Source organism: Capricornis sumatraensis, chromosome 15, assembly GCF_032405125.1.
Source record: "Capricornis sumatraensis isolate serow.1 chromosome 15, serow.2, whole genome shotgun sequence".
Taxonomy (NCBI): domain Eukaryota; kingdom Metazoa; phylum Chordata; class Mammalia; order Artiodactyla; family Bovidae; genus Capricornis; species Capricornis sumatraensis.
In genome coordinates, this window is record NC_091083.1 from 77,299,471 (window position 1) to 77,312,338 (window position 12,868).

At 43.5% G+C, this 12,868-nt stretch overlaps 1 protein-coding gene across 1 annotated transcript in view; it reads right to left on the reverse strand.

Annotated features, from left to right (window-relative positions):
• Positions 1-6,652: 6,652 nt before the first annotated feature.
• LOC138091190 (trophoblast Kunitz domain protein 1-like) overlaps positions 6,653-12,868 on the reverse strand; it is a 31,848-nt gene continuing 25,632 nt past the window's right edge. The window contains exon 10 of the mRNA XM_068986827.1: positions 6,653-6,667. Coding sequence (XP_068842928.1) covers positions 6,653-6,667 — 15 coding nt within the window. The remainder of the gene's footprint in view (positions 6,668-12,868) is intronic.

The window sequence follows — 12,868 nt, forward strand, 5'->3', positions numbered from 1 at the left end:
CTCTGAGCTCTCTTTTCTTTAGTTATAAAATAAAGATAACAATCTTACTTGTTAATATTTCTAGCCAGAGACCAGTAGAAACACCCCATTCCTAGTTTAATGCCCCGTTCCCAGTTGAACTCGTTGGATTTATTACTCACAGCAGCAAGGAGCAGGAATCATCTTGGAACAATATGCTGTCTCATTAAGACAACGGTAGAAAGAACTTACAGGATGTGGGCTGTGTTAGGTGATTTGGGGGAGGGTTTCAGGAATTTGGCTTTGCTCTGGATGTTGGAAATGCTCTCAAAGCTGTGTTGCGGGAATAGAACAGACAATCAAAAATGGCTCCACAAGGTAGTCTTTACTTCTACAGAAGGGCACGCTACAGAGGAAGGTCTGGGAGCAAGCACACAGAGCCGGAAGTCCCTTCAGTTTTTATTCCTAAGACGCAGGTTCCCTCCTCTGGCTCCTCATAGTCCGAGAGTCACAGAGTTACAGTCTTTCTTGATGTTGCCTAAATTTTTGATTGGACGACTTATAGTAACTATTTTCCCCACCCTTTTAGTTCTTTGAGCATGTCCAGGCTAAAGCCCGCAAAATTAGTGTGCCAGGACAAAGCCTGCAAAATTAGCCCACCAAAACATTCTTGTGAGGAAGGAGAATCAGGAAGTGAAAAGAACAAAGGATTGCCAACTAGCCGCCATTTTAGGCTATATATCTTTCTGTTCAACTATTCTAAGAATGAATCACTTCTTTATTTCTTATAAATTCTTTGATAGAAAAAAATCATATCTTTCTTACATGGATGAAGGCTGTGAAGAAGTGGGACAGTTCTCTAAATGGGTATCTTGATTTTAACTCTAATAAGGGGAGACTAGATAGAGGTGAGAGCTGTACTTGGTCAAGAAGTAGCAATCATTTAAGATAGGAAGGTGCTAGGTCACACTGGTGCTTTGTGTAATTTAGCTCCTTTTGTCAGTGCTCAAACATGATAATCGAAAGTCCTGATTTAGTCTAGATCTTTCACAAATGCAGAATGGCCTCATCTGATGTTGAAATTTTGTAAAATATTTATGCTGAGCAGAAGAACATAGGACTATTGTAGTACCCAGCTCAGGTCCTGACACTCAGAGGTTGCTTTTCTCTTTCTCTATCAATCTCATACTGTTTGATGAGAATAAAAAAGTCGTATTTGTTAAATGCTTTGTCCAAGTCCTGGCAGAATAACCATTTAATGAATGTCAGATCTGATAGAAGTAATAGTAATACTATAAATATATGTTAATTTTTATTAACAGCTATTAGTTTATAGCAGCATCGTGAAAGGACTTTCATCATTAAATGAAATGACTTGAATTAATGAAAGATTAGCTTCAGTAACTCACTATGTTGTTGTGTGATGTTGGGCAAGCCACTTCACCTCTCTGAGTCATAGACTTTTTCTTTGTGAAATATAATGATGGCGTGTGTCTTAAGCAATAAGCAGGTTTGGGTACTTTTGAGAACCATGTTGACTTCACTGATAAAGTGCAAACCCCTGGACTGTAGCCCTCCAGGCTCCTCTGTCTGTGGAATTTCCAGGCAACAATACTGGAGTGGGTTGCCATTTCTGTCTCCAGGGGATCTTCCTGAATTCTGTATTGAGTTTTAAAAGGCTTTGAGGCTAAGAAAGCCTTGAAAACCTGCATCTCTGAGATTGGCCCTGTGTGGTCAGAGAGAGGGGATGGGGTGGGGTGGATTGAGATGAGGGGAAGCAGCCAGTCCTGCCTCACTGCCCGCTCCTGGCACCCAGCTTCTGAGTCTCCCACAGCTCAAGCTATTTCGTGAGTCTCTATTTGGAGCCTCTGCTGGTAAGCCTGCCCATGTCAGACTTCAGCATACCCTACAACGTCATCTGCCTCACATGCATAGTGGTGGTCGTGTACCATGGCTCTTCCTACAGCCTATTCACCCGCACCTTCCATATCAAAGAGCTGAGAAAGGGTGGCCTGGTCAAGTGGCTGGCCAACCTCATCCGACCAGCCTGAGGCATCTCCCCTCTCCCCACCCCGGAGACTTAGAGCTGTACTGTTCAGGACAGTAGCCATGAGTCAGACATGGTGTTTGAATTTAAATTAATTTAAACTGAAAGTGCATTTCCTCAGGTGTACTAGCCACATTTCAAGTGCTCAGTAGCCACATGTGATTAGTGGCTGCTGTACTGGGCATCCTGGGGACAAATGTTCCCACTACTGTAGAAAGTTCTGTTGGACAGCACTGGCCTGGGTAACAGGATTTGCTAAAATATTCATACCACTGTGTGGTAGGTGGAGATTACTGGTTGTGGCATAAAAAGTATCTAATTCCTTGATTCTTTGTCTCCTGTCCTTGAGGCCTGGGGAGAGCTGGGGCCTAGGGAGCGTTTGGCAGATACCGGAACTGGATTTCCTGTCTGATCCCCTCCACCATCAAGAAAACAACCAACCAACCAACCAAAGGCCCCTGCCTCCTCCTACCCCTGCCAGAAATTCCTTCTCATCTGCTTCTCTCCTCCCCCAGCATCCTCCTCTGACTGGTTCCCAGAACTCCCTGGGTTTGACGGGGAGTGTTTATGTCAGCATCTCCACGGCCATGAAAGTGAACCATCCTGTGCCTTTTAGAGCCCTGAGAGCCAGCCCCCTGTCACCAGGGGTCGCACTGGAGAGACGCTGGACACAGAAGAGCTTTAGGTGAGCATTTTCCAACCAGAAGCTGCATTGCAGCCATTTGGGGCTCTTGTGAAATAACGCAGGTTCCTGGAATCCAGACCCGTGAATTCAGTCAGTTTGGGCGGAGCCCAGCCCTCCAGTTTTTATGCTTTTATCTGACTCATTGAGATCTTGGGTTCTGGGTGGTCCTCAGACCACCCACAGGCTTTGAAGCCCTTGGGTTGAAGCCTGCCCCTGCCCACGTCCTGTCTGTGTAACCCCAGATTCCTGTGAAACAAGTCCTCGGGCAAGTGTCTGCCCTGCCCCCACCTTCGTTCTCTTCCTCTGACACGTTTGTCAAGTGTGTACACTACTTGCGGTCCGCCCCCCCGCCCTTAGTTTTCCCATCCTAGGCTTTTTTTGAATTACCCATCAAACAGAATGCCTTGCTCCACTAATCACCACGCTCCTCTCAACTGCCAAGTCTACTCTATTTACGAAACCAGGTGACATGTTGTTTCCTCCAGGAAGGCTTCCTTGACACACCAAGGTTCTGTAGGTACCCCTCCTTCCCTGGTCAGCTTTCATATTCCTTATCTCCCTGGTTGTTACTGTTCTTTAACTTCCATTAGACGAGGAGCTTCTTGGAGGCATAGTGGCTCTCCTCTACCTGAACGCGTCAGCACTCAGGACAAGCTGTCAGTGCTCAGTCAACAAACATAATTGTATGGATGGGTGTGGGCTACTGTGGCTTGGGGCCTGGGGTCTAGAGGTAGGGATGGGTAAGGCGAGGGGCTCTCTAGAAACCCTTCCAGTGTGAGTGCAGGGTCTTTAATACAGTGCACGCATCCAGTGTACAGCTAACAGAGATGGAACTGTTCAGGTTACCTCTGAAGGTTTTCCAAGAGCTTCTAGAATGTACAAACGATGTGTGTGCATGTGTAAGACAAGAGGTGGCATGAGTGAGCTAGTCTAGACCATGGGCAAAAGCAACTGGGTCAAGATGCTTTTACTCAAGGTTACTTGCAAGCAATAAACACCCCTTGTGTGACATAAGAATGCAGGTGAGTATGGGATTTCCCAGGTGAGTATGGGACTTCTTAGCCACTGGTGGTCCAGTGGCTAAGACTCTGAGCTCCCAGCACAAGGAGGCACAGGTTCAATCCCTGGTCAGAGAACTAAGATCCCAGAGCAGCCAAAACAAACAACTAAAAGAAATGAACCAATAAATAAATACATAAAAAGAACATAAATTTTGATATAGGCTACAACATGGTTGAAACTTGAGGACATGCTGCTATGTGAAACAAGCCAGTCACAAAAGGACAAGTACTGTATGCTTCCATGTATATGAGGTTTCTGAAGTAATTAAACTCATAGAGACAGAAATTAGAGTGGCGGCACCCAGGGATTGCAGGTAGGGAGAAAGAGAAGTTAATTCTTAATGGGTACAAAATTTCAGTTTGGGAAGATGAAAAAGTTCTGGAGGTGTGTGATGCTCACGGTAGCACAACAATGTGTGTTTATGTGATGCCACTAAATGGTGAGAGGTAACAGCCAGCCGTCTCCAAATGGAGGAAACAGCCTGCAAGTATCAGACATTTTTATCTATCTTAAGTGGCAGGAGGAAACAAACTAGCGATATTTTTTTTCTCTATGCAAATTTAAAAGGAGGTTTCTCTTAAAATATTGTGTTGCCATAATGACACCTAGTTTCACCTGAAGTTAACTATTTTCAAACCTTGAGATAACCAATGCATTTTTTATGGAAATGTTTGTCTTAAGCTATGTTAATGTACTATACATTTACCCCAAACTCTGTCTTCAAGTCGGTTCTGCCTAATGGCTCAGAACCTACTTGACAAACAAGTATGTTATACTCAGATATTGTTCCCCTCATCTATGTAAAGGAAACTATTTGTATGGTAATCTGCCCTTCTACAAGATTCAAGTTGATCATTTTATGGCCTGGGATGAATCGTCTGGTATCAAGATTATCCCAAACTGCATTTTATGGGTGAGGGGCCTGGTGCCATTCTGAGTTTTAAGACATTCTTCTTTCATTAACAGACTGCTAGTGACTATATAACATCCAGCTGAAGACTAGCGGGGGATACTCTTTCTGCCCCCTTCTGATGCCTATGTCAGAAGCTTTCTCTATCTCCTTTATACTTTAATAAAACTTTATTACACAAAAGCTCTGAGTGATCAAGCCTTGTCTCTGGCCCTGGATTGAATTCTTCTCCTCCAGAGGCCAAGAATCCTGGAGTCTTTTTGTTCAGCAACAACCTTTCAATGGTACACTTAGAAATGGTTAAAATGGTAAATTTCATGTAGTATATGTGTTGTGTGTGCTCAGTTGTATCTGACGCTTTTCCACCCCATGGATTTTAGCCTACCAGGTTCCTCTATCCAAGGGATTTTCCAGGCAAGACTACTTGAGCGGGTTGCATTTTCCTCCTTCAGGGGATCTTCTGGGCTCAGGGATTGAACCCACATCTCTTGGGTCTCCTTCATTGGCAGGCAGATTCTTTACCACTGCGACACCTCGGAAGCTACATGTTGTATATATTTTACTACAATTTTTAAAATATGTAAAAAAATTTTTCCAGTATTCTTCTGGGTGGAGAAGAGAAAACCAAGATTCCCTGAATTTGTACCCCTTCCACACTCCTCCAGGCCATGGTTCCTGCTGGATAGGAAGAACATTCTGGCTCATCATGTAGCCCTGGATAAGAAAGAGCAGCAGGCCAGGATCCAGGGACAGACATCCAAGGTCCCCAAATTTCCATTCAGTCTGGCTTCCTTGAGGACCCCCTGGTGAAAGGGGAACTTTTGTCCTTTGTCCTGTCTTCATTCTAGGAACACAGGACAGTGAGGACCTGGAAGGCTGGGCGTGGGGTGATGCAAGTTTGATCATCCCTGTGACTGTGAGCAATTTTTGAGGACAAGCCCAGGGACCTTGTAGGAAGGTTTCAGGCCACATGAACTTTGAACACTTTATTGACCCAATCCTGGAGGGTTACAGGATGGGTTCAAAATGGCCTCTGAGCAGGAAGAGCAGCCAAGCCAGCTTTTGGTCAATGCCTGGGAACATGCAGGTGTCATCGTCAGCAGTTCTTGTTCTCGGTCTCTGTGATGGAGACGACAGCCCGCTCCCTTCTTGGCTGGCCCATTGGCATCCTAGAGCCAGAGCCATCAAGCTGGACTCCTTATCCAACCCCTTCAACATCCACCAGCCCGGGGACCTCCTCACTTCTATCACGTTCCACCATGATCATTACTACAACCACGTTCATCACCTCCGCCAACAGGATCACCCATAAAGGTTACACTTCTGTCTTCACCTCTGCCAGCCCCACTACGTATTTTATTTACTTATTTTTATTTATCTGGTTGCACTGAGTCTTAGGTGTGCTGTGGGCTATCTTTTAGTTGTAGCATGAGGGATCTGGTTCCCTGATCTGGGATCAAATCCAGGCCCTCCACATTGGGAGGGTGGAATCTTAGCCACTGGACCACCAGGGAAGACCCCCTCACCACGTATTTTAAGAGGGCTTGCTACAATGACCGATCTTCCCTTCGTCTTTACTATCCGAGTCATCATCCACCAAAGCCATGCTGTCTACACCTCTAACACCTTCACACCCCAGCACTCAGTGACAGGTACTCTCATCATCACCAACTTTCATATTAACATAAACCCCTGCATCACCCTCAGCATCCTCACCAATACCCTCTCCCTTCACACCCAGCATCCTATCACCTCCATTACTCTTCCTGTGTCTATCAGAGGTTTCACTAGCGGACTGAAAAACCATCAAACACATCTCTGTGGTCTCAAAATTCTTATAATTGCCCTGATAACCACCATAGGTAAAGGGCTCACACACATTGGATGTAGAGGTATAGAAGTATTAGAACAAAGAAGCTTTACCTGGGACTCTGACTGGGGGGAAGCTGGCACATGGCAGGGGTGGTTTGAAATAACTCTTGGGAGGCCTCTAATTGAAGATTGTCTGCAAGGGTAAGAGAGAACAGAATGGTCACTGATGTGTCCTGTTAATGAACTGATCAACAGTTTTTCCCCAGCACCTGCTCTACACCAAGCACGCTCCTAGGTGTTTGCTATACTTGCCATTAGTTAAACAACCAAACAGAGAGGGTATTACTGTCTCCATTTCACAAATGGAGAAACCAACGCTTGGAGAGGTTTTGGAATCTTCCCCAAATCATAAAGCCTGTAAGTTGAGAGAGGCCTGGGGTTTAAACTCAGATCCAATTTCAAATCCCAAGTGCTGTATCCCCTCATAACTTGACATTAAGATGTTGGTTGGAGCACCATTTATAATGGGAAAACTTTCTAATTTGGAAAAAGTATACATGTTTACCAACAGGGGATATGTGGACCATTATGCAGTCACTAAAAAGCATAGAGTTGATATACAGCAACATGGAGACAGGCACTTACCTTTTGTTGAATAAAAAAACAAATTGTAAAATAAGACACCTGATGTGTTCCTATGGCTATAAAATATACATATAAGCCCATATAATGATGACATGAAGGTTATTCCTCAATATATTTAGAGCAGTTATCTCTGGGTGGTGGAATTTAAATGATTTTTATTTTCTAAAATTCTTTTTAGTGTCAGTTGAATGACAATTAGCAAGTGTCATTTTTCACTGCCAGGAAAAAGATATTCATATTAAATAATCTTTAATATCATGGGTAATCAGCAAATAAAGACACTGGCCTCTTTACTGAATTACTTGTGATTTTAACTCTTTTCACATCTAGCTCTGGGTATCAAACCCAGTGATTTATCAAATATGCACACACACACACACACACACACCCTCCCTCAACCATCTGCCTTGGACACTCAGGACCTCAGTGTATCTTTTTATGGATATAGCACACAGCACTTTGAGAATGACACTTTCCCTAATAAGGACAGCATTCCTCAAACTTATAAGCACATGGGCCAACTCAGCTCCACCAAACCATTTTGTGAATCCACAATGAGAGTGACCTTGACCATGCTGGATTTCCTAGGAGAAGTTTAACCTGGAATAGGGAAGAGGCATTGTAGAAAGGAACTTGAGATCTTCTATTTAGGCAGCAAATTCTCAATCATGGTTAGACTATTAGAACCTCTTGAGGGACTTAAAAAAAATCCTGATGCCCAGGCTTTGTCCCAGACCCATTAAATCAGAATTTTTGAATGTGGGACCCAGAGAGACCTCAGGGGACTTGCATGTACAGCCAAGTTTGAGAATCTGGCCTCCTGTTCAAAGCATCATCAATATCTCTTTTTTGCTTAAGAATTCTAGGGAGTAGGATTCTGGAGAGCAGGATTGTTGGGGCTGTGTGAAACAGGGGACCCACTTTTTAAACTTCACACATTTACATATGGTTTGTCTTTTTTAAACAAACATATGTCTTGCTTTTTAAGAAAAATTAAAATTTGCTGATGTCAAAGAGACATCTGGGAGGTCTAGCCCCAGATTTTTCTGAGACTGAAAGCTGACTACAGGGAACTTCTTCCCATGTCTAGGTCTTTGTTTTCTCTTGAGGTGGAAGTGACCAGATGGCTGGTTGGACCCACCAGGCTATGATCAGGGACCCTGTGTCCAGCACCTCAGCTGACCTGAGGTCTCTCCTGAGCTTGCCAAGCCCACCAGGCAGAGGGTGAGGCAAAGGGCAAGTAGGCAGCTGAGCTTCATGGTGTGAGTAGCTTCATGATCTGGGGTGAGGCTGGGAGGTTGGAACTTTTAGCTGCAGCTGAAAGAAAAGGCTCCCTGTTCCCCAGGGTTAAGGGAAGTATTATGCTTTTCGTTACTCAGAATAAGAAGCACCCTGGGCCAGAGGTGTTGGCTGCAAGAACTGGACTTCTTACCTGGAGGCAATGCCAATGTCCTTGGATGGATTCTTCCTGGACATTGGGCAAGTCCTCTAGGATGGTGCTTCTGTAGCATCTGGAAAGTGTTCCCCAGCTTCATCTACTGCAGACTTGAGTCCCTGTGACCTTGCACTAAAACGGGACTTTTGGAGACCTCAGCTTCCCTGTCTGTAAAACAGGTGGGCTGGACCACGTTGTCCCTGAAAGCCCAGCACAGCTCTTCTCCATTCTATTATTATTGGTTCCCATCCAGAGCCTCCTAGCTAGTGTCTCAACATCCCAAGGGAGAGAACACAGCTCTTTGTTCATTGGCTTATTTATTTCACTTTGGGATAATGAGTTTACTGTTTCATATGTATTGTCATGGGTTCCCCAGATGGTGCTAATGGTAAAGAACCTGTTTGCCAATGCAGTAGACACAAGAGAATTGGGTTCCATCCCTGGGTCAGGAAGATCCCCTGGAGGAGGGCATAGCGGCCCACTCCAGTATTCTTGCCTGAAGAATCCCATGGACAGAGGAGCCTGGAAGGCTATGATCCATAGGGTCTCAGAGAGTTGGACACAACTAAAGCAGCTTGGCACAGCATACATCATCATATTTATTTCTAAAAGATCAAGATATAGTGAATATGAATAGCATAAGTAAAAGGCAAAATCAACCCCCCCCCCCCAATCTACCATAGTGCTGTGCAGCAGAAACATAATGCAAGCCACAAAGAGACTTTTAAATTTTCTAGTACCAGCATTTTTTGGGGGCTGTGCTGCACATGGAATTACTTAGTTCTTCATCCAGTGATCTAATCCTGGGCCTCCAGGGCAGTGAAAGCACTGAGTTTAAACCACTGAACTGACAGGAAATTCCTAGCATTTTTTTAAGTAGCAATATTTTGAAGAGTAAAAAGAAAGATATAAAACTACTTTTTATAATAGTTTATTTAACCCAAGACAGAGAATGAGATGGTTGGATGGCATCATCTACTCAATGCACATGAGTCTGAGCAACTTCGTGAGATGGTGAAGTACAGGGAAGCCAGACATGCTGCAGTCTGTGGGGTCACAAAGAGTCAGACACTACTGAGCAACTAAAGAACAACTCAGTAAATCCAAAATAGGGCAATTTCAACATATAATCAACATGTAATAAAGAGTAATCTGATTTTTATTTTTCTTTATGCTGTCTGGAATCTCAGTGTATTTTGCACTTAGGGTACAGTCACATTTCCTGTCCTCAGTAATCACATGTGGCTGATGGCTACCATGGTGGACAGTCAAATCCCACCACGTGAAGTCATTGTCTTTACAAGGTATCCTCATATACATTCTGTTAGGTAGATTAAGCAATTCTACAAAAACAAAGGGTTTGTAGGTATTATTTTCCCTTAGATTTTGCATATTGCCTTTATACTTGAAGGACAATTTTTTTTAAACTTTCTATCTTGTTTGGGTTATAGCTGATTAACAAACAAAGTTGAAATAGTCACAGGTGAACAGTGTAGGGACTCACCCATATGTCAACATGTATCCATTTACCTCCTAACTCCCCCTTTCAGCCAGGCAGTTCAGGGACAATTCAAGGGGATAAAAAAACTCTTGATCAGATTCTCTTTCCCCAGAACAACTGTGGACCTTGACTGAATCCTGCCATGGAGTGTCCCCATTAAGTGGCCAGAATGTTTTTCTGCCTTAGAGATGACTTTTTCCCGCTACCTGAAAGCCTAAACAAAGACCTCTATGCTTATTCTCAAGATAACATATTTGGGGATCATTCTGTATCATTTTTGGTGGGGGGGGGGTGGGTACTGACATACGGAATGCTTTTTTAATCTACATATTTTTAAAGGGAAATTTTCTTGTACTGATTTCATTGGCCAGAAAGTTGTTTGGGTTTTTCTGTAACATCTTATGAGACTTTTTGGCCAAACCAATACTCTATCTTGAAATAAGTTTTCTTTTCCATTTGAATTTTCTATATGAGAAATGAGTTATGTTAGATTAGCTTCACATGTGGTTCAGTAGTTGTTAAAAGCATCATCATTGGTGATAGAGGAATTTAAATTCCAGCTTTGCTCATGATCTGTGTGATCCAGACAAATTATTTAACTTCTATGGATGTAATTTTTATTTGGGGAAAATAAGAGAAACTGTTGCTGAAAACCCTGCCTCTGTTCACCTGTACCAAACAGAAAACACAGAGACAGAGCATTGCAGGAGTAGAAAGAAGCAGCTTTACTACTTTGCCAGGCACAGCAGGCCAACACTCAAGACAGTGTCCCCCCTCCCTCCCCCCCTTCCTGGGAAGTAGGAAGGAGTCTTATAGTTTCTGGCTACAAAATAGGGCTGAAGATAAGGATGGAGCTGATGTCTTGCATTCTTCTTTTCTCTTGGAGACAATGAGATCGTTAGGTGGTTCTGGAACAGGTTCTGGTCATCTCAAAGTTATCATTCTGAGACATTTTTTCTGGATGGAGAATGCTCACAAAGGGCAAGTGTTAGGGAATGTTGTCTCGGAGAAGTAAACATCAGCTGCATAATACAGTTGTAGCTAGAGGACAATCATTTTCAGCATGCAATTAAGCAAGAAAGAGAGGGGGTAAACAACTGTCAGAGCCGACTTGAATGGGTGGAAAGCATAAGGGCTTCATAAGGACAAACATAATGAGGGGGCTTCAACTAGTTTGTGCTACAGCACAACTATTTGTGCTTAGAATCCCTAAGACCACCGTAGACTAAAAAAAAAATTCACAATTTTAAAGTTGAGAGTTATGCTTTATCCAGTGGGATTTTTTAGGACTTTAAGCCCAGGAAGCAGCATGTCAGGTAACCCTCAGGGAATTGCTATGAGGAGGCAAGTGTTGGGGTGGGGAGGGAGTCAGGTTATCTAGAACTTTTGCAACAAAGAGCAGGTAGTCTGAATGTCAAAGGATTATTGAAAATTAACGAAAACCAAGTATTCCAAATTAAGGAATTTAGCACTTTTCTATGTGTGAAAAGATGCAAGAATCTGGGCTCACTGAAACCATTCCTTTGATATGCATCTCAACTATCAGGGGCCAGTATTCTGTGTTTTTATATCATGAGTTTCATCAGGGCTCACCTTAGGAAGTGGCTGCTGTCATTTATCTGTTTAGATGGAGAGTATTCTTTCCTTACTGAGTTCCCTTAGGGCTCACCAGCTCACATTCCAGTGGTGGACAACTGTGACATCCTTTGTTTGCTGATATGGTAGGAAATATTCCATTTCTCAACACTCAGGTTTAATTCATGAAAGGACTCATAGGACACAAAGGTGTTTTTTAATACTTGAGTTAATAGCAAATGGATGCAGAGAAGAATCAATAAAGGGAGAAAGTGCAAGGGGTGAACTTGGAAGAACACAGGCCCAAGCTTTTGCTTGTTGGGTTCCCTCAACCCAACATGTCCTTGGTGTTACCAACTAGAGAAGCTCACTCCTGTCTGGGAGGTTTTACTGTGCTCTGGCACATGGACATACATTGCCTGTGCCCTAAACCTCAGGGAAGTCCCAGACCTCAGAAGAAAATAGGCATTTTCCACATTAAAAATGATTAAGGAAAAAAAATGATTAAAAAAGGTAGTTCAAACTTTTCTTAACACTTCATTAAGTGGGCAGTCTCCACTCCCAAGGACTCAAAGAACTGTAGATCATTTACAAAAACAGAATTATTTTTCAGTTTGCTGACCTGGCACCTTGGATAACTTGAGTCTAGATTTTTATTTCAACACAGGCATGAAATAGGATCCAGATGTTCCTACTGGGAGGTGGGTGTCATACTGATGATCATAGGAGGAGCCCTGAATCTTTGAGCATCTATCACCCAAGGGCACAGAGCAGAGCATTCTCTATTCATTCTCTCAAGTGCGTCCGCAGCATCCCAAAGTAATGGGCTTGATTTTGTAACTGGAAGGGTTAATTTTGAACTTATGCTGGATCTGCTTCTATGACTTTAACCCTCATCCTGCAGATTTCTTGTTATTGTAGGCATACATAATGGCCTGCCTCAGGGAGATAAGCTGAGTCACCCACCTGTAAAAGACTGTAAAGAGGTGAAACTAAACACTCCCCTGCCTGAGGCTTGTCATTCTAGGGGACATTTGCAAAGATTGAATAGTTTTTTGCTCTCTTTTCCTCACCTCCTCCCTTTTCTCTGATCCATAAAAGAACCTGGTAACCAGGCCCCTGTGCATGCTGACTCTTTTTGACTGTAGACCACCAGACTCCTGTCTGGGATGGGATTCTCCAGGCAAAAATACTGGAGTGTGTTGCCATGCCCTCCTCCAGGGGATCTTCCCTACCCA